Source organism: Pinus tabuliformis, chromosome 1_1 (genome assembly GCF_031772625.1).
Source record: "Pinus tabuliformis cultivar Carrire ecotype Pingquan chromosome 1_1, CPIR1, whole genome shotgun sequence".
NCBI lineage: Eukaryota > Viridiplantae > Streptophyta > Pinopsida > Pinales > Pinaceae > Pinus > Pinus tabuliformis.
In genome coordinates this window covers 285927462-285950897 of record NC_142297.1, presented here as the reverse complement: position 1 = coordinate 285950897, position 23436 = coordinate 285927462, and the positions used below count along the sequence as shown (strand labels likewise).

The 23436-nt window shown below is 39.9% G+C and overlaps 1 protein-coding gene across 1 annotated transcript; it reads left to right on the top strand.

Annotated features, from left to right (window-relative positions):
• The first annotated feature begins 2090 nt into the window (after positions 1-2090).
• LOC149212657 (uncharacterized) lies at positions 2091-2930 on the top strand. The gene has a single exon (XM_089388775.1). It carries the CDS (start codon positions 2091-2093, stop codon positions 2928-2930), a length of 840 nt encoding a protein of 279 aa, XP_089244901.1.
• Positions 2931-23436: the final 20506 nt, after the last annotated feature.

The window sequence follows — 23436 nt, the reverse complement described above, 5'->3', positions numbered from 1 at the left end:
AATAGAGAGATAGAAAGAAGGTTAAATAGGAAGACAGACCAACCTAACACCTGGAAAAAAAACGACTATATTTAGCCAGGAAAAGAAAAAAAAAATTAATATTATTTAATTAATTTATTAATTATTAATTTAATCACTATATATATATATATAACTTATCAACTCAGTGATTATATTTGACTAAAATTTTAATAATATTTATTAATATATTATCATATTATCTCAATGGCTATAATATTTATTTAATTTATAAAACTATTATTGTTATTATTTTTTATACATAATAAATATAAATTTTAATATCATTAAATAATACTAATATTCAAATCAATAATCTAATAAGTATTATTCTTATGATGTATTATTAATAATATTAGTATTTAGTATAAATATTATTATTAAAATGACCAAATCTTTGAGAACGGGCTGAGGAGCGAAGCACATGGACCATCACGGGTTTCCTTAGGGTTTTGATAGTACCCTGAAGGCGGCAGGCCTGTTGAGCCAGAGACCTGCGGTAAACACTGGTGTAGCAGAGCGCTGGTGGACGGAACCATAAGGGCCAGAACAATGTTTCCCCCTCAGGGGGAGGGCCAGGAGCCTCCCCCCTCTCCGGACGCGAGAGCACGGCATACGGCAGATGGGGACAAACCAAATGAAGTCAGCGAAGGTACCAGGCACAACGATCAGCAGAGGGACAAAGAATCTGAGACAGAGAACAGAAACAAAGCAAGTTCCTCAACTTGCAAACCTGTTGCCACTAATCGACCAAAGGTGTACTTCCCAAGTGAAAGAATCAACGCCCGTATACAGTATATGCGGGATCATGCTTTAATCGGCAAGTTTATAGGGATTTGGCCTACAGAACGAGCTCTGAGGGCTTGGATCAACACTGTTTGGCATCCAAAAGGGGACATATCTCTGCATTTAGGAGCAAAGGGCTTCTTCACTGCTGTTTTCAACTATCTAGAAGATTGAACAAGCATCCTGGAAGGAGGGCCATATTTTTTTAATTCGGCAGGCGTATTTCTCAAAGGCTGGGTGGAAAGATTCAACCCAGACAAGGAGGATTTAAGCTTCGCTCCAGTTTGGATAAGGCTTTACTCTTTGCCTATGGAATACTGGGAGGAAACTTCACTGAAGGAGATCGGTAACGCTATTGGCGAATTCGTAAGGGTACCAGAGGAAACAAGACTTCGCAAGAAGATCTCATACGCCCGGATATGTGTTTACATGGATCTCAAACAACCATTGCTAGATACGGTAAGTTTCTTTCACGAAGACTCTGAATGGGTTCAAGTTATAGACTATGAACAGGTTCCCTTTCGATGTAGGAAATGCCATGAAATAGGACACCTGTATAGAGACTGCCCACTAAATAAGCCACCCTCTATGCCGGACAAATCCAGCAATCATTCTCCTGATGGATTCACAAAGGTTGTCAATTGAAGAAGAGGAAACAAAAAGCCCACCAACACTCCCAAGGCAAACCCCAGCAACAAGGCAACATCTAGCAACAGATACGAAGTTTTGAACAAAACAGATGAGAAAGGTTCGGACGAGGAACAGGAGAAAAACGAAGCAACCCAGCAACAACAACCGGGGGAAACATCAGTACAAGGAGGGAAAAAAATCATCCATCAAGAGCACCTAAAAGAACCTCATAACAGCATGTCAAAGTCAACTGAAAAAATGGATATGGAGTACACTCAACTAAGCGGAAAAGCTTCGACAGAAACAAAGGATATCCTTCAATCGCCCCATGTGATGGACGAGGACCTGGAGACCCTGGATATTGGGGAGCTGGATATCATAGGTCTGGAACATGCATGTCTTACAAAGAACTTCGAAAAAATCCCGGAACAGCAGGTGGACAATCTAGTAGCAGTATTAAGCAAGGCACAGAAAAAGCATTCTCTAGGGGTAAAGAGTGGTAGTCCGTGGGATAGCAAATTCATAACCAAGGACAACAAAAAAAGGGGACGGAAAACCACCCTAGAAAGAACAATGAAGATAGGAGAGATACTGGTGGAGTCAGGGCGATATGCCAAATTGACCAAGTACTTCAATGTACACCCCAACCTTACTCAATGAAGTTAATCTCTTCGAATATTAGAGGGCTTAATGGCCCCAGGAAAGGTAGAATCCTAAAGAACATGTTAAAGCAAGAAAAACCCAGTATTTTCTTTCTACAAGAGACGAAGTGTAACTCCATAGTTCTGGAAAAAATAGCTGCGAAGGCCTGGCCAGGAGGGCTCGTCACAGCTGTAGACACACACAGAGCTTCCGGAGGTTTAGCCATTCTATGGGATGCCCGGACCATCCACCTCAGCAACATTCAAGCTAATAAGAACTTCATCCAAGCCACATTCCACCTCTCAGGTACGAATGCTCGTGGACTGCTAACTAATGTGTATTTCCCACAGGAAACAACTCAAAAAAACCAACTTCTGCACACATTGTCGGAACTCAATAGAGACAGACCTCTTCCGCTATGGATCTCTGGAGGAGATTATAATTTGATAGCCAGTATGGACGAAAAAAGAGGAGGCAGAAGAAACTCAAATAATGATGACGGACTTCTAAAGAACTTCATAAACATCAACTGGCTAATGGACGTTCCAACTAACAACGGAATCTTCACCTGGACAAATAAGAGAGCAGGAGCGCAACAAATAGCATCGCGCCTTGATCGATTCCTCATCTCAGATAACGCAACTCATGTAGGGGGAGAATTTACAGCTTCCATTATTCCATGCTCTGGATCAGACCATTGGCCCATAGAACTCCAATGGAACCGGCCTGGTCAAAATCTCAAACGCCCCTTTCGTTTTGAGGAATTTTGGCTTTCTCATCCAGATTTTGACAAAATGGTTAGATCATGCTGGACAAATTTCAATACAAAGGAGGGTACAAGAATGGCCAGGTAAAAATCTCAAAAAGGCCATCAAAGATTGGAACCACAAGACATTTGGTAACATCTTTGCAGATCAGGCCCTACTCCATTCTGAAATGAAGAAAATACAACAAGCAATTATCACTGATGGGCGAACAAAGGAACTCTCCAAACATGAACAAGATATAGAATCAAAAATAGTAGAAAGAGCTAAGCAAGAGGAAATTCTATGGCGACAGAAGTCCCGAATAAGATGGCTCAAAGAAGGGGAAAAAATACAAAATTATTTCACAAAACCACAGTCCAAAGAAGAATGATGAATCAAATTACTCATGTTACTAATGAGCAAGGAGAGAAGATTGAGACACATGAAGGCATCGAAAAGGAATTCACCAACCATTTCACAAAAGCATACCAAGAGCCCGAAATCAATCGAATGCCAGCTATCAACCGACTCACTAGGAACATACCCAAGGTCATTACGGAGGAGCACAACAGGCTACTGATTCAACCTACCACTATGCAGGAAGTTGAAGAGGCAGTTAAGAAGATGAAAGAAGGAAAAGCGCCCAGACCGGACGGTTTCACAGCAAACTTCTTTCACAAATTCTGGGACCTGATAAATAACGAAGTATGACAGGTGGTCGAGGAGTCCAGAGAGCTCAGGTGGATGTATCCAGGACTAAATGCTACTTTCATTGCTCTAGTCCCTAAGGGAGAAGATTCCAACAAACCGGACAAATACAGGCCTATTGCACTCTGTAACATGATATACAAAATTATTTCAAAGGTCATTGCTAACAGGCTCAAACCGCTTCTTCCCCTCATCATCTCGCCTGAGCAATCTGGCTATGTTGAAGGACGCCAAATTACAGATGGAATTATTCTCACTCATGAGCTAATTCACTCTCTAAAAGTCATAAAAAAACTAGGTATGCTGCTTAAACTAGATCTCTCCAAGGCTTTTGACAGCTTAAGTTGGGTATACATTCACAAAATTCTAACAACTTTTGGTTTTGCTCCCGCCTGGATTAGATGGATCTACAGTTTAATATCCTCTGCTTTCTTCTCTGTTTTAATTAATGGCATCCCCTCAGCCACTTTCCGCCCATCTAGAGGCATAAGGCAGGGAGATCCCTTATCCCCCTTCCTTTTCGTAATCATGGCGGAGGGCTTGGGTAGAAGCATCACAGCAGCCAAGACCAATAGAAAGCTCAGAGGACTATCTTTTCACAACTCCCCGGTCCATACCCACCAGCAATTTGTAGATGACAACATGCTTTTTTCCCATCCCTCGGTCCAAGAAGCACGCTTCATAAAAACCCTTCTTTCCACCTTCTCTGATGCTTCTGGCGCCCTCATCAATCAAGTCAAATCCCAAATTTATTTCTTCAACACCCCTGTCACCACTCAAAGAGAAATTGAGCGCATTCTGGGTTTCACCTCCGCCTCCTTGCCATCCAAGTATCTAGGGGCCCCGCTCACAAGCTCCGCTCTCAAGCATTCCTCCTGGAAGCATCTCTTAGAAAAATTAGAAGATCGTCTATTCCTTTGGTCTAATCGATCTCTAAACATGGCAGGCAGAATAATCCTAATAAAAGCAGTACTCCAGTCTATGCCTTTGTATCTCTTCTCCATATTAGCGGCCCCTAAATGGGTCCTAAAAGAAATCAAGAATCTACAACGAAGATTTCTATGGGGAGGCTCAGGACACAATCGTAAATGGGCACTTCTAAAGTGGGAGAAAGTATGTTTACCCAAATATGCAGGAGGCATAGGTCTGAGAGATCCCGAGCACAGCAACAAATCAATGGGGGCCAATATGGTGGCGATGGTTGGCGATTCCTAAAACTCCATGGGCCTCCCTCTGGACCGCCAAGTATGCCAGCAGCCATCCATTGGAGGACAGACTACGCATGACTGAGACAAACTCAGGATCTGCAATCTGGAATGCAGCCATACAAAATAGATCTCTCATTCAAGAACACTGCTTCTGGGAAATCAAAGATGGCAGTATAGCACGTTTCTGGGACGATTCGTGGCAGCAGATGCCAAAAATCAATGACATTCTTCAGGGTCTTCCAGACAACGTGAGAGGAATACACCATCAAGCCAAAGTTAATCAATGCTGGACCTCCGAAGCTCCTCAAGAATACAGGAAGTGGAAAGACATACATCTGCTCCTCCTGAATGGCTCAGAACAGACACATCTACTCCTCGAAACAGAGCTTCAAAAAAGGCAGATAAGAGTCTCGGGTGAACCGGACATATTAAGATGGGGGCACGGAGAAAAAGGAGTTTTCACTACCAAGGAGGCTTATAACATAACAATTTAGGGGAAAATACATAAAGACAGAGTATGGGGAAATGTTTGGCATAAATCTACCTGGCCAAAGGTATCCACATTTCTTTGGCTTCTCTGTCATAACAAAGTTTTAACTTGGGACAAGCTCAGAAAAAGGAATTTCTCAGGCCCATCCATGTGCTACATGTGCCGACAGGGGGAAGAAACAACTATACATCTAATGCAGAACTGTGAAATGGGAAAGAAATTATGAGAAAAGATAGCATTCCGATGTCAAAAAGAAAGAAGAGTGCAAGATGACCTCAGAGGAACCATCGACAAAGGAAGTCAAGCCCCCTTTCAAAGTCCCGTTCTCAATGAGTTATGGACACTCATCCCCGGTTTCCTGATGTGGAATTTGTGGAAAGAACGCAATCGAAGAATATTCAAAGATCAAGCGCTGACGCTGGAAAAACTGTGGAATCTTGTCCATCAAAACATTAAGGAAACTCTCTCACTCAAGGAATGGCTCCCTGACGAACTTCCGACTCTACCTCAGGAAAAATCCATATGGGACAATTGGCAGATAAGTCTAAACCATTATTCAACTAAAGATAGAACTCCTAACAAGCACAGACAGGAAGCAAGTTCATGGAATCCTCTTCTGGCAGGCATGATTCAACTCAACTTCGACGGCGCCTCTAAAGGAAACCCCGGACAAGCAGGCTATGGAGGCGTGTTCAGGGATCACAATGATCATCCTCTAAGCATCTTCATAGGCTCGATAGGCTGGGATACTAACAATTCTGCGGAATTGGAAGGTCTATAGCGAGGGCTCAAAATAGCACACAGGAAAAATTTCTTCCCCCTAATTGTAGAAGGGGACTCGCAGATAATAATCAGAATGGTCACAAAGCTTCAGCATGGCTCCCCAGTACACAAAATAAGCAGCAGTTGGAGAATGTCCCAGAGGCTTGAGTTGATCAACCACTGGATATCAATGCACCAAGCTATAGCCTTCAAGCATATCAGACGGGAAGGAAACAAGCTAGCCGATCTACTAGCCAACCTGGGAGTGGAAGCAAAAGATAACCACTTCGAAGGCACTGTAGACAACCTCCCTTCCAGAGAACAATTAGACACACTGAGGGCAATCATCTCTCAGGAAATCTCACAGATTCAAACCTCGCACCCGGATGCGGGTGTCTTTACTAGCTCTTAACGATGGCATGCGCCATGACACCTGGAGGCAGGATGGAGCGCCGGCGCATGTACAAGGAAGCCTGTACAGCGCTCAAACAGTTAATGTATAGCATTAATGTTCTTGGTCTGCGACAAGGAAGGCGGGACGCGGCATTGAAGCCGAGCATGGCTGCTCAGGCTCTGATGCGAAAGGGGAGGAAAGCCCAAGGCCGTTCCCCCGTGCTGCGATTGCAGGTGACGCTTTATATTATTTGGGAAATGTTAGTTATGTTGCAGACCCATTCCATTGTTGCTTCCAGTGCACGGAGAGAGGGCTCTCTGTCTGCAAATTCTCCAGAGCTTATTGAGTGTTTAGCAGCGTTACAGTTACAAACCATGCCGCGCAGTCGAGGGGTTCCTAGGCGTGGAGGAAGATCCGGTACCCGCGTGGTTCTGGAAGACCTATACCCAATTGAGCCAATTGCTGCAGAGCCACCTTCGTCTCCCAGTTCGGAGCAAGAATGTCTTCTGCCTCAGGGCACCTACCAGACCTTCAGATTCAGATTTCCAAGCCGTCTTGTTAGACCTGAAGTGGTAGTCACTTTCACCGTCTTCATCTCAGAAGAAGAGCCTGGCCAGTCAAATTCTAGTTCCCCTGCTGCTGAAATCGTCCAAGGCAGCGATATCCTCCTGGGTGATATGGAAGGCGTTGTGTATCGAACTCGGCGTCATGCGGTTGCTCCATTTCAACCTGCTCCGGCCCAGCAAGCTTTTCAAGAGGTCCTGATGCCGTTTAACTCCAACGGGGAGATGGCAGTCTTCAGCTCCTGTGCTCCGATACAGGGCAACCCTGGTTACGCCGCCTCTGTGCAAGAAATCCTGCCGCCACCCAATACAAACATGGAGGTGGAGGTCTTCAGTGCACGTGCTCAGCCAGAACAAGGAGAGCCGATTCAGAACGAGGACGAGATGGTGATTTGGCTCGACTCGCCAAGCCCAGACAAAGGAAAGCAGGAGGCTTCGTTCGACCAACCAGTCTAGTCCTCGGGTGCTCTGTTTTGTTTTTTCTTTCTGTCATGGTTATGCAAATTGTGTTGTGTCTTTGGGTCCTTTTTTGTGTCCAACTCAGTCCTAGGGCTCGGTTAGGCCAATGCTGCAAGTCTCAGGATTCAGCAGTTTGTTATTTTTGTTTAATGGTTCATGATGTAAACTGGCACTGTCCTGCCAGTAGATATGAAGTTTTTGTCAGCTTAAGTCCAGACTTTTTGACGTCCAGAAACTATAATGGACTGGGTTTTATGAATCGGTTAAAGCTTCTTCAGCTTGAGGACTGGCTTCGGTCTCCTCGCTGGATGTAAACCTCTGTACATATCTTTTTTCTTTAATATAGCAGTAGTCTTTACATAGAAAAAAAAAAAAAATACCAAATCTTTGGCTTATTATTAATAAAAAAACAAAAAATCAAACCATGTGTAAAAGGAAAATAAAACATGCTAGAATCTTAGTATACAAAACTTCAAATTTTATTTATTTATTTTGTGAAAACTAAAACAGTTTTCCCACTCATTTAAAAATATTTTTGGCTTTTTCTGACCATCTTTTTAAATTTTACTCATCTCAGGTTCACATGAACTTCAAGATTAATGGTTATTTTCCCCAGGATCTTTAACGATGGGAAACAAGATAACGGTTACTTCGACAGCGCCATTCCGGTAAGTAAATGCTGATCTCGGATTTTCATAATAAAAAAAATTTGAAATCTAAATTCTAAGCATTAGACTCAGCTTGAAGTGGTGCTCTGGAACGATCTTTTGATAACTGCGGGAACATGCCTTTCAACTCGATATTTTGACTTTCATTTTGAGATAAAAGGGGTGGATAACAATAACCCAGAATCACGGAGGGTTTCTCCCGAGTGATGAATGGATATTATGTAGTCAGATTCTTAATATTTTCAAATTTGAAATAATCGATGAATTTAACGTAATTTAATAAATCGATGAATTTACCCTTAGATACGATACATATCAGATTTTTAAAATATTTCAAAACCCATAATCGAGTTACAATGATATACACTAGAAAACCATACTACTGCACTATAAATGCCATATATCTAAAGCATACCGCTGCATTATAATGCTCTCCTATTTCGATTAGTCAATTATAAATGCCATATATCTAAAGCATACTGCTCCATTATAATGCTCTCTCTCCTATTTCGATTAGTCAATTATAAATGCCATATATCTAAAGCATACTGCTCCATTATAATGCTCTCACATTTCGATTAGTCAATTAAAACTTGGGATCAATAGATCACCTTGGCTATCCGGCTGAGAAATCGACAAAGATATCTCGATCGCCTATTGCAAATCTGGGAAATACCCTATAATTTGATGCTTTAACTTGTTTGACACCTCTTCTAATAGTTAGATATCCAGATATTCTCCTTCCTGGCGCACACTATTTATCTTTACCTGTTGGTTCCTATGGAAGTGGCGCAATACATGCATTTTTCAGAACATTAGGAGGCCCCTCGATTCCGTCCTCATCTCAATCACGGGCCATATGCCCACCTCAGATTAAATCATGGTCTGATCTGTTTTCTATACTTAGTCTTCTTGGTCCTCTTTCGCACAATGCGGGTGTTTCTATAGGTTTTTGGCATGCTGTTCTGTCTAAGTGATTCAATAGTTTCCAATACAGTTTTTGATCCATCCCCTGGATGTGTAATATGTCCGCTTCCCCTTATGAAGCGCTCTGTTAAGTTGATGATGGTCTTCAGGCGTTTTAGCTTCACTCAGTTCTGCGATGGGTGGTTTGTCATTTTTGCTGGTTTTATCATGATTGGATGCAGGGGTTTATATGCTGCCGCAGGGTGGTTTGTCATTTTTGTTGGTTTTATCATGATTGGATGCAGGGGTTTATATGCTGCCGCAGGGTGGTTTGTCATTTTTGTTGGTTTTATCATGATTGGATGTAGGGGTTTATATGCTGCTGCAACAGCCAGTCCTGCTGGTTTTGTTTTCGCTGTTTATATCTGATTTTGATATGTAAACAGATCATTATATTTCCTGAATATAATATATTTTGATTTTTCGTCTGAAAAAAAGATATCCAGATATTCTGCAAATCCGCAATGGACATTTTTTTATGGTTTTTGACTCTCTGAAAAAATATTAAATATTAATGTTTTTTAAATATTAAATAATAATATTTGGTTCTAATAAATTAATTTAAATATTATTTTTCAAAATTTAGCCATTTAATATATTCGTTATTTATTAATATTTTTAGTGGAATAATAATATTATTTAAATATTTTTTCAGAAACTAACCATTTAATGTAATCATTACTCAATGATATTTGCTTTTAATATATTAATAAATTAATATCATAATTTAGATATTATTGTTCAAATATAACCTTTACTAAATTATGTCTCTACATTGCTCTCTATTTAAGTCTTTTGCCATGATTTGTTTCTTCATCTGGTCGATGAACCACACTTGTAAAGATTATGGATCATAGAAGGTTGAATACAATAGTTCGAAACCTATCGGCCAAAAATTTCTCTTATGTATTTTCTATCAAAAGACTTTGCTTAATTCAATATGGATGACACAAAGTTGAATAAAAAACATTAAATATTAGATAAACCATAACTGGTAACTTTGACAAGTATTCATATCATATCATAAATAAATTACAATATTGGTCTAACGGAATAAATAAATAATCATATCATCTTAAAAATAAATTATAATATTGGTCTAATAGAATAATAAATATGTTTACATGGATATACACACCATTATTGGAAGTAGGCACTTTAACTTTTTTTTAATTAATTTGTGTTACTCTATTAATAAATAAATGAAATTGAAAACAAATCAACTATTTAAACCATATTTAAATTAATTTTATATCGAATTATAATTAAAAAATTACTATGTCATTAATAATTGACCACATATGAGTTCTGGTTGATGATTCAAATTGTTTCTCGAACTGATGGTTTTTTTTTTATAGCGAGTGGAAGCTTGACGGACCGACGACGAGCAAAGAACAACAAGTTTGGAAAATTGCAGGTGTTGATCTCCATGGTAGGGCGAGGAGGAGGGAGTTCTTCTCCCTCCTACAAGCAAGAGGTTACCAGTCGTGGTAAGAAGCCTATGGAAGAAGTCAAAAGAGAAGACGAGGGGAAAGAGAGCAGGGGAGAAGACAAGGATGGAGACAAACACTGTGAGAATAAAAACACAAAAGACAAGGAAGAAAATCAAAAGGAAAAGGGAGTAAAAACCAAGGCACATAAAGGATTCTGTAAGCCCAAATCTAAGGTTACACCAAGGGTGGTCCTAAATGATCCTATGCTGCAGGAACATAGGGACCACATGCAAACTTATGCTATCATTTTTTAATTCATAGGATTATGGCCCACTGAAAAAGCTTTACAGACATGGATTAAATACCATTGGAAACCAAAAGGGAGCATTGACCTACACCTGGGTCAAAAGGGTTCTTCACAACGGTCTTCACTAATATTGAGGATAAATACAGAGTGTTTGAAAGAGGGCCCTACTTTTATGCAGCTACTGGCCTCTATATGAGGCCCTGGATGATGAACTTTGTCCCGGAGCAGGAAACCTCCACATCTATTCCGGTTTGGGTAAGACTTTACTCCCTTCCTCTTGACTACTGGCCAATAGAATTGTTAACAACTATAGGCAATGAATTAGGACATTTTGTCAAGGCCTCAGAAGCCACTAGAAGAGGAAAATACACTTCCTTTCCACGAATCTTTGTGGAAATGGATCTCTCTGGAGCTCTACCAGATGAGTTGATCTTGGAAGTTTTGGATGAAGAATGGGTGCAAACAGTAGATTATGAACATATTCCATTTATATGTCGTAGATGTCATGAGCATGGACACCTGTTCAGAGACTATCCTCTCAGTAAAAATGATAATTAAAGCAGAGCTTCCACTATGAAAGATTCAAAGAGCTTCCAAAAAGTGAGCCACATAGGAAAAGGCGGGAAAAGGGGTCTCAGGCAATATCAAGCCTAAGAGACTCAAGTTACGTAGAATAGGTTCCAGGTTCTCAAAGGGGAAGAAGAGGCAACAAAAGTAGATCAGGGTATATAGGTAAATCCAGAGGATAAGGAGGCAGAGGAAGATAGAGACCAACCAAAGAACAAAAACATACAGAAAGAGGCCATGATGAGTGATGTAGAACTGGATATGGACCAAGAAATGACCCAGAGTGAAGTGGAAATGGAGGATTAGGAGCTGCAGGAGATTTTAGATAGAAAACACCTAGATTTGGAAGGGTTCTTGAAACAAGGAACCATGGGAGGGTTAGATTGGTTACCTCAAGAAGAGTTCTCTAGAGTACAACAGTTGTACCTATGGAAAACCCAGGCTAGTGGGGTGGAAAGGCTAGGCAATACAACAAAAAAAGGCAATGAAGATCGTGTGAAATCTATAAAAATCACACCAACATTAGCACCTCGAGGCCCAGGCAAGAAAAGAGGCATAAAAAAGCAGAATGAGATGCTGATGGAGTGTGGAAAGCTAATGATAGATTTGGGTAAGCTGAAAGACATAACCAGTTACTCTTTCACTATTCTTTAATGATGAAGTTTACTTCTTGGAACATCAGGGGTATAGGTTGTAAAAAGAAGCAAATATTACTTAGTAACAGAATGAAACAAGAAGCTCTGGATATTATATTTATCCAGGAAACTAAATGTTATATACAAAAAATTAAAGAAATTCATAGTAAATGGTTATGTCTTTTTGAGTTTCTAGAAGTGAAGGTAGGAAATATAGTAGGTGGCATTCTTACTCTTTGGAATCCCCTAAAGATTGGTACAATAGATGTTGAAGCCTCCATAAATTATCTATCTTTGGTAATGCAACCTGTGGGGGATAGAGAGATCTATCTGATAACGAATGTTTATGGCCCTCAGAAAATGGATGACGAATTGAGACTCCTTGACTCCCTCAGGGATCTCAGAGAGAGATATTCTGGGATTCCATGGATTCTGGAGGGGGACTTCAACATGATCAAATCACTATCGGAGAAAAAGTGGGGCACCAGAGCTCTCACCAAAGATGCCTTAGCTTTTCAATCTTTCTCGGACACTATGAAACTCGTTGACATTGATATAAGTAATGGCTGCTTTACTTGGAACAATAGGAGGGGAGGAGAGTCTCTGGTGGCCTCAAAGTTAGACAGATTCATCATTTCAGAGAACCTTATCCTCAATGACACTAGAATGGAAGCAAGGATTTTGCACTTTGGCAGCTCTGATCACTGGCCAATTCAACTAGAGATTAGGGGCATTGGTACTCCTAGGAATAGACCTTTGAGATTTAAGAATATCCAGCTCACACAACCAGATTTTATCAACAATATTTCAAGATGGTGGTTTGAAGATCTGCATATTCAGGGAAAAAATATGTTCATTCTTAAGAAAAGACTAAAATATATAAAGCTCAGGCTTAAAGAATGGAACAAAAAAGAGCTTGGAAATATTTTTTAAGGGAAAAAAAGCTGTTGAAAGCAAACTATAGATACTCAACCAATCCCTTTCCAGGTTGGCTTTGATAAAATCAGTAATGATAGAGCCACCATTCTTTAGCATGAGTGGGATATCTTATGCAAACAAGAAGAAATATTTTGGAGACAAAAATCTAGAGTGCAATGGTTAAAGGAAGGGGAAAGAAATACCAGATTCTTCCATAGATCAACCTTGGAAAACTGGGCTCATAATAGAATTTCCTCAATTAAGGATGAGGAAGGGCAACTAGTCAGTACCCATGAAGAAATTGAAGCTGTTTTAGTTCAATACTTTAGGGGGATTGCTCAAGAAAGCATTCCAAACAGAGAGCCTTTCATTAGGGATATTATAAGACATATACCAAGACTTGTGTCCAGAGAGGATAATGTTAACCTCAACAAGCTAGTAACTGAAGAGGAAATCAGTGAAGTCATGAAGGAAATGCAAAATAGTAAAGCACCGGGTCCTGATGGTTTTAATGTGGACTTCTTTAAAGAATGCTAGAATATTGTTAAACAAGATATTCTAAATGTGGTAGAGGATTCCAGGGGGAATAGAATGATCCTGAAAGCCCTCAACACCTCCTTCATTTCTCTAGTCCCTAAACAAGATAATGCTCTTACTCCTGATAAGTTTCGACCCAGAGCATTTTGCAATGTGGTTTATAAGATTATATCCAAGGTTGTAGCTAATAGGCTCAAACCTCTTCTCTCCACCCTAGTTTCTGGGGAGTAATCTGGCTATGTGGAAGTCAGAAAAATTCTCAACAACATCATTCAAGCACAGGAGGTGGTACACTCACTAACTATCAACAAGAGGGCTAGAATGATTTTGCAGTTGGATATAGCTAAATCCTATGATAAGTTGAACTAGACCTATATCAGGAGGGTTCTTATTGCTTTTGGGTTTGATCATAATTGGGTTAGATGGGTCCTGGCTTTGATAACTTCTTCAAGCTTTTCAATTTTGGTAAATGGCTCTCCCTCAAAGATTTTTATTCCCTCAAGAGGCCTTAGGCAGGGAGATCCACTCTCTCCCTTTCTCTTTATACTCATGATGGAAGGTCTTGGTAGATCGATTGAGCAAGCAAAAGCAGAAGGAAAAATCAAGGGTCTTCAACTTTTTGAGAATGGACAGACTTTGACTCATCAACAATTTGTGGATGATACCATGTTGCAGGGAGTTCCTATCGTCAAAGAAGCTTTGGCCTTCAAACAACTTCTAAATGAATTTGGTTTGGCCACAAGTATGGAGTTTAAGCTTTTTAAATCTAAAATCTTTTTCTTTAATACTAATATTGTAGTACAAAGGAATATCTCCAGAATTCTAGGCTTTCAAAGAGATTCCCTTCCTTTGAAATATTTGGGAGTCCCCCTTACTACTAAACCTCTTCATAAGAGTATCTGCGAACCGATGATTAATAAGATGCAGGATAAAATCAGGAATTGGACCATTATATCTTTAAACTTCGTGGGCAGGTTGGCACTTACAAAGGTTGTGCTTCAATCTATCCCAGTTTTTATGCTTTCAGCACTCCCTGTACCAAAAGAAGTATTACAACAATTCAAAACTATTCGAAGAGACTTCCTCTGGGGAAAGGGGAGAATAAAAAGAAATGGGCCTTAGTGGCTTGGGAAAAGATTTGGAAACCCAAAATTCAAGGAGGTCTGGGTCTAGATGATCCCGAAGTTCTTAGCAGGGCTTTAGGAGCCAAGTAATGGTGGAGATGGGTCAAAGAACCAAAGGCCTAGTGGGCTAGTATCTGTATAGAAAAATATGCGAGTTCCTGGGACAACGACGATCATATAATAATGTCTGGCAATATAAAGGGCTCACACATCTCGAATAAGGCCTGGGAGAACATAGCCTTAGTTCAAAAGAATAGCTTCTAGGAAATCAGAGGGGGATTTGGTATTTTTTTGGGAAGATAAATGGCAACAAGAACCAGTACTGCTAAATGAGCAATTTCTGGACCCCAAAGGAGAGATATATATCAAGGGTTTATCGTAGGTCAAAGATTTTTGGGACCAAAATAATAATGCAAGTAAATGGAGAAGGTGGAGAAATATGATTTACAAGGAGGATAACCCCTTGAAGACTAAAGCTGAGGGTCTCATGCGGATACTGGAACAAAGGAAGATCTTAGTAACTTAGGGACATGACCAATTGAGGTGGGGGAATAACAATGAGGGTACCTTTAATCTTAAGGAAGCTAAGTGCAAAATCCTTGATATGGACTCTCTTGCTCCGGATAGAATATGGCAGAAAGTATGGAGTCATCAAGGCAGGATGAAGATTAAGCTCTTCATGTGGCTTGTTTATCATAAAAGAATTTTGACTTGGGATAATATAAGAAAAAAGGGTGTGATGGCGCCTTCCAGATGCCTACTCTGTGAAGCCCAAGAAGAAACAATAGAACACCTTCTCAATAATTGTATCTTTACCTCTAGCTTGTGGGATTTTTTTGCTAACATCTTCCAAAGGAGCGACAGGGAAAAAGGGTGCATCTTCAATACCCTAACCAGGTGGAAAAATAATTACTCAGATAATCAAATTCTTGGTACTGCATGGGCTCACACCCCTAGCTTCGTTATCTGGAATGTATGGAAAGAAAGGAATAAGAGAATTTTCAGAAATGAAAAAAGATCCTTTCAGTGTCTTTTGAAAGAGACTTTAACTCAACTAAAGAGACGGTGGGTACCATAGTGTGAAACACCCCTAAAGATCAACCCTTAGATGTTGACTTGAAGATTATGGAACTGTTGGGTTTGCAGGGGCTTATGTTGCAGGGCCTGAACAGAAGGGTTTTGGCTATGGTTTCTAAGTAGGAATTATGGCATCCTCCCCCTTTGGGCTTTCTGAAATATAATATAGATGGGGCTTCTAAAGGCAACCCAGGCAGTGCGGGATTTGGAGGGGTGTTAAGGGACGATACTGGTAACATCCTTTCCATCTTCCATGGACATTTAGGCAGGGCTACAAACAACATGGCAGAAGCCATGGCTATGGAGCAGTGCTTGGATCTCCTGGTGCAAGATAACTGGAAGAATGTTATTATCGAAGCCGACTTTGAGATTATTATTAATACAGTGAAAAAAATTAGTTGGGGCTCTGAGCTGAAGAAGGTTTCTAAACACTAGAGGCTGATCCAGGTCTTCCAAAGGATCCAGATCCACCTCAGAAGGTTACGCACGGTTAATTTTAACCATGTGCGAAGGCAGGCCAATAAACTAGCTGATCAATTGCCTAATCAAGGTGTGAAATGTACCAGGTTTAGGGTCTCGATGAGCGGGCATAGGTTGCCTCAAGATGAGTTCATGTATCAATGCAACACCCAAGTAGTCGAGGATATGATGGTTTACAGAACCAAAACAATGGAAGCTTTGTCCAGTAATCTGGTTGATCTATGAGGTGCAAATTTTACCTTTCTCGTTTCTTCTTATGTTGCTAGGAGTTTGCTACCAGAGTAGTTGTATGGAGGGAAGGGGTAGTACGTTGTTCAGGCTCACATACGACGGCAAAAGTGAAAGGAGTTGCTACCGGAACCCAGAATCCAACAGCGAAATGTATACTCCTAAAACGTTGTCAAACGTTACATTTCCACTAGCGAAGTGGTTTCCGGTATATCAGGAGCTTCTTGGGTGGGAAGCGGTTTTAAATTTTTGGGTGCGATCACATTCCTCGGGTGACATGTCGTTGTGGGACAGTTTTGTGCTCCGCCCTTATCACGCGTTAAACATTTGCTCCTTTGCGCGAAGCGATAAGATCATCCACCGTTGGATCATATCAGGCAAATCTATGGTTGTGATCTATAGAGCTTGTCTGTGGGGTCTCATGGTTAAAGGGTAGACTTCTAAATGACGCGATATCCAGCTCCACTATTGGATCAATCTGGGGGGATCGACAGTCAGGAATCGGTCACGTACAAGGATATTCCCAAAAGGTTTTTTAGTGCAAGCCTTGGCTCTTCCAAGCACTCCATTGCAGTTAATAAGGTTGCTTATCAGATTGGTTTCGTTCCTTATGTGGCCTTTGTACTTGTTTCCTTTTTGAGTGATGTAGATTGGTGGACTAGGGTAGGAGTTTCAGTGCTTAACTCGTGACCCTAGATTTTCATGAAAGTAGGGTTTGTTCAAACTCCGTGTTACCATGTGGATGGTTATAGTATATGTAAATACTTTTTTGTTTTAATGATTAAAAAAGTACGACTCTTGTTCAAGCAAAAAAAATAATAATTGACCAAATATAAAGATTAATGAAAATCAGATTGTTCACTAACTTATTTTAAAAAGTGTCATGTTTATTGGAAAGCTCTTGAATTATGAAACATAGCCACATGTCGATTGCCTTACGACAATAAAATTGAGGATTTATAATTTAGGGTATATTGTAAGTTTTTCCAATATAAGCTTGTCAAACGTGACCGCATTCAATCATGAAATGTCAACTGGCTGGCATGCACCCACTTATGGCTCCTTTCAATGACAGAAACACCCTTATGGTTTGCATTCTCCTCCCCTCGTCCAAATCGACTCCCTGAATTCAAAAATTCAAATGTCTGCTGAATGGATGGGAGCCTATCGGAGTGGATTTTGATTGACGGAAGAGAATCATCTATGGTTTCAAAGCCTCGTTCCTGCATCTATTGTGTTCCTAATACGTTTCCAGGACGGCGCCGGAACAACATGCCAGGTTTTTATACCCGGCAATGGTATATAAACACCCGTAAATAAAATGTTAAATTATTGGAATTCGTTGCACTCTGGCATGACAATAAAAAATGTTGATTAGGTTTTCATGTTCAAATAATCTTAACCTGTAGGTTTAGTCAATACAGTAATATTTTAATTTCCTTGCTGATGGACTCGCTAGGATGGAAAAAGACACATTTCTTAATATTGGTGGTTTAATCCTAGTCATGAAAAACAGATTTTCTTTTTTTTCAAATTTCCCAGAGAAACAAATAATCATTTGATGTGGTTTCTTGATTGGTAATTATGTTTGTGTTAATGTCTCGATCTGAATTCCGATTTGAATTTCTAACCGTCGGTACCATCCGTTGGCATTGTATCTCGCAACATTCTCAGACCACAATGATGCATTCAAACAGATTATGCTGTTTTCTTCTTGGTATTACATTCTTTTAGTGTGCATTAATCGGGAATTGGATCATAATAGGTAGGAGCAGCAGACGGACTTTTATTAGGCAAATAGGTTTTTCCTATTGGAATTGGCCACTTCATTTTTTTTTCTAATTAATTGTTTTGATAGGACTGTCTAAATCAAGGAATGTGAGTTTTGTCGTTGTCATTCTATCAATGAATGAAATTGAAACTGATAACTTCTTTGTGTATCTAAATTATTTGTTTAAACCTCGTTTAAATTAATTTTTTACCAAATCATGATTACAAATTTACTATTCGTCTTATTTATCTCCACTTATTAGGATTAGAGAAAATGGAATTAAAAATTTAGTTTCAAATATCACTATGAAACAAATGTCCGTTTACATTATGAAACATTTGCAAGCTAAACTATGGAGGAATATATGGAAAAGTGGAGGAATAAGGGCATTGTACTTGTTATTCATCACCATGCCATTGTCAAATTGTGATTAAAAGTTTTCACATTCTCTAACGGTTTTGTCTAGTTCATTACGTAAGTGTTGTGTAATCACTTTGATTTGCAAGGTATGCCCACTTGACAAAACATTTTAGTAAAATGAATTAAAACTTTGTTATTGCTGGCAGGCGCCTATGTTAATTAATGAGAACAAAGAAAATTAAAATTAAAATTAAGCAATATGGATTGTAACTTGGATTGTAACACCCTCCACTCAATTTAATGGATTGTAACATGCATTGTAACTGAAGCCACTCTATATATTATTAAATTTATTAGCTATAATGAAATATGGAGTGTAACTGGTATTAACCAAGCAATAATACAAAAATTGTTCATCCCAACTCATGAAATGGATGGAACAAATGAATTCGTCCTCAAATAATGAATATTCCATTTTAGCAGATCAAGCGACAAACTGGTTTATTGGTTCTGTAGAAGGTTCTAGGGTTTAAGAAAGAGAATGACAGAGGGCAACAGGTACCCATGGAGGCCAGGGAGGAGGGAGCTCCACTCCCTCCTACAATAATGTGGTTTCAAACAGAGGAAGAGGAGGGAATAAGAACAAACCTCCACAACCCTTAGAGGTCAAGACAAAAAACACTGAAACTCAGAAGGCAGAAGGCGGAAAAACCCATGCAGATCAAGGGGCCCACGAATAAGACCGAAAGGAGGAGAAAGCAGAAGACAGAGGTCAGGGATAAAGAATAGAGCCAAGATGGGGCCCTATAAACCCAAGACCATAACTAAACCTCAGGTTATTCTGAATGATCCAGCTTTGTAAGTGCACAGGGATCACATGGAAAACTATGCCATCATTTGCAAATTTATGGGAATTTGGCTGTCAAAGAAATCGTTGTACACCTAGATAAAATACAACTGGAAACCAAAGGGGGAGTTAAATATACATCTTGGATCCAAAGGTTTTTTTACAATGGTGTTCGCGAACATGGAAGACAGAGATAGGATTTATGAAAGAGGACCATACTTCTTTGCAGCTGTTGGTCTCTATATGTGGCCATGGATGATGAACTTTGTGCCAGAACGAGAAACCTTCACTTCGGTACCGGTATGGATTAGACTCTACTCCTTACCTTTAGATTACTGGATGTCAGAGTCTTTAAAAGCTATAGGCAATAACTTAGGTCATTTCTTAAAAATTTCAGAGGCAACTCTACGGGGAAAATACACCTCATATGCCCGTATATGTGTGGATATGGACCTATCAGGAGCCCTTCCAGATGAGGTCATTCTAGAATTCTATGACGAGGAATGGGTTCAAATAGTTGACTATGAACATATCCCGTTCAGATGTCACAAATGTCATGAGCATGGGCACCTATTTAGAGATTGTCCCCTTAATAGAAGGGAGGAAATCTCAAACACCAGCAAAGGGAAAACCAGACAGGTTTCACCAAAGTAGGAGGAAAAGAAAAAGGAAGAGGAAGGAAGACACAAAAGAACCCTATTGGAAATGATAACAAAACAAGAAGTCACAACAGTTTTAAGATCTTAGGAGAAAAAGAAGTAGACGGAGGTGATCAAGAAAGCACAGAGAACCAATCAGCAAGGGGGAAAGGAAAAGAGACCAGCATGGAGGTCACTCAGGAACAAAATGAACACACGAGGGATCCTTTGAGTACCATGGAAATAGAAAAAGACCAAGAAATGACTCAAAGTGAAAGTGGTATAGAGGACCAAGACTTACAGGAGATCCTAGAAAGGGAGAACCTAGAGCTGGAAAAGTTCCTAGAACATGGAGGAAACTTGGGAATAAACTCCATCCCTCAAGAGGATGTTTACAAGGTACAATAGATATTCCTTAACAAGTCAGATCAAACAGCTACAGGAGTCAAAAAAGGACATGATAACCAGGAAAGTAAAGGAACTTCCTCAATAGGATTAATGACAGGAAAACTGACAAAGAATCTAGGTAAAAGGAGGGGAAGAAAAAGACAGAAAGAACTACTGCTGGAATGTGGCAAACTCATGATTGACTCAGGAAGGATGAAAGATATTTCCAGTTACTCCTTTAAAACCCCACCACAATTAAATTCACAACCTGGAACATTAGAGGACTAGGGAGCAGAAGAAAACAAAGGAACCTAGGTAACAAGATCAGAGAGGAAAAACATGACATAGTATTCATCCAAGAAACAAAATGCTCAGTGGAGAAGATCTGCAAGAAACATAGAAAATGGTTAAATAGATATGAATACCTTGAAGTTAAGGCAAATAAATATGTTTGTGGCATTCTCACTCTATGGAATCCACAAAATTTTGGTGTGATTGATGCGGAGGCATCCAGACATCACCTTTCTTTCATTTTCCAACCGGTGGGTGACAGACAATGTTACATGATCACCGATGTCTATGGTCTGCAGCCAATGGAGGACAAACTTCGACTCCTCACAACACTGGAGGATTTGAAGAAGAGATACCCAGCAATACCCTGGATTCTTGGAGGGGATTTTAACATGACAAAATCACTCATGGAAAAGAAAGGAGGAACTAGAACACTTGGTAGAGATTCAGTTGTCTTCTAGAACTTCATCACCAATATAAAATTGGTTGATATGGAAACAAGCAATGGAATCTACACTTGGAGTAACAAAAGAGGGGACCATACCCAAGAAGCCTCAAAATTGGACAGATTCATTGTTTCAGAGGAAATTCTTCCCATGGGAAACAACATTACTATGCACATGCTACCTTTTGGAGGTTCAGATCACTGGCCTATCGAATTGGAAGCTTATTTTTTTGGTAAACCAAGGAACTCCCCCTTTAGATTTGAGAATGCTTGGCTCACACACTCAAATTTCTTCACAAACATTGAAAAATGGTGGAAGGAAGAGCTTCACCTTCAAGGTACAAAGATGTTCCTTCTACACTGCAGGCTCAAACACATTAAAGGTAGAATCAAAGAGTGGAATAAAAATGAATTGGGTAATATCTTCAAAGCTAAAGGAGATGTGGAAAAGAAACTAAAGGAAATAAACCATATTCTTATCACATAAGGCTATACAGATGAAAGGAAAGATATGGCAAAGTCACTCCAGTAGGAATGGGATAACATATGTCTTCAAGAGGAAATATTCTGGAGACAGAAATCCAGAGCACAATGGATTAAATAAGGGGAGAGAAACACCAAATTCTTTCACAGATCCACCTTAGCTCATAGAAACAATAATAGAATTGTGAGACTTAAAGATTAGCATGGAATAGAAAGAAACACTCATGAAGAGATGGGGAAGGTTCTAGTCCAGCATTTTCAGAAAATTGCTAAGGAAACCTCAGAAGAAAGAACCCAGTTTACGGAAAAATTTGCTCAGTACATTCCTAAACTGGTTACTAGAGAAGATAATTACAATCTCAACAAACCAGTTACAGAGGAAGAAATTGAGGAAGTCATTAAAGAGATGCACAATGAGAAAGAACCAGCCCCAGATGGCTTCAATGTGGACTTTTTCAAAGCTTGTTGGAGGATAGTTAATCTGGATATCCTGGAGGTAGTGGAATAATCTCGACGTTTTAAGACAATTTTAAAGGCGCTCAATGAATCTTTCATAACCTTAATCCCCAAACAAGAAAAGGCCACCTCTCCAGACAGATTTAGACCTATAGCATTATGCAATGTGGTCTATAAAATAATATCTAATGTAACTGCCAACCGTCTCAAACCACTCCTCCCAACTCTAGTGTCAGAGGAGGAAATGGGCTATGTGGAAGGGAGACAAATTCTAGATAACATAATTCAAGCACATGAAATGGTTCATTCACTCAACACCAATAAATAGGTAGGAATGATAATTCAGCTAGACATGGAAGAGGCCTATGACAAACTTAGCTGGTCGTACACAAGAGCAATATTAAAAGACTATGGCTTTGACTACAATTGGATTAAATGAGTTATGGCACTAGTCACCACCGCCAGCTGTTCAATTCTTCTCAATGGATCTCCCTCTGAAACCTTCAAGCCTTCTAGAGTTCTCAGGCAAGGCGATCTTCTTTCTCCTTCCCTTTTCATTCTAATGATGGAAGGATTAGGGAGATTAATAAAAGTTACTGAGGAGAAAGGAAGAATTCAGGGTCTGTGACTCACTCAAGGTGGGGACACGGTGACACATCAACAATTTGTGGATGATACTATGCTTCAAGGCACACCCACTGTCAAGGAAGCCAAAGCATTCAAGCATATTCTGAGTGAGTTTTCTAGGGCATCAGGCACAGAGGTAAGTCTTCCTAAATCAAATATTTTCTTTTTCAATACAAAGAAATCTTTCTAGAATTTTGGGCTTTCAAAGGCAGTCATTGCCTGCGAAGTATCTGGGAGTTCCCCTCACCGACAAATCACTACACAAGGATATCTGGGAGCCTGTTCTTAATAAGCTACAAGATAAGATTAGCAAATGGAAAAATAGAGCACTGAATCTAGCAGGGAGACTGATTCTAACTAAGGCTATCCTCCAAAGTATCCCTATCTATATGCTTTCAGCCATTCTGGCACCAGCTGGTGTAATTACTAATATAAGAAATATTCAGAATGACTTTCTCTTGGGGAAAGGTGAAGAAAAGAAGAAATGAGCCCTTGTGGCATGGGACAGGGTATGCAAACCTAAGTCCCATGGTGGTTTGGGTCTTCATGACCCAGGAATTCTTAATAGAGTTCTTGGAGCCAAAATCTGGTTGAGATGGCTAAAGGAAATACAAGCCCCCTGGGAAACACTATGGAAGAAAAAATATGCAAGTGGGTGGTAGGAGAAGAACTCATCAAAATGACACGACAAGTTAAAGGTTCTGCAATATGGAATAGGGCATGGGAGAACAGAGCCCTAGTCCGAAATCATAGTTTCTAGGAGATAAGAAATGGAAATCTGGCTT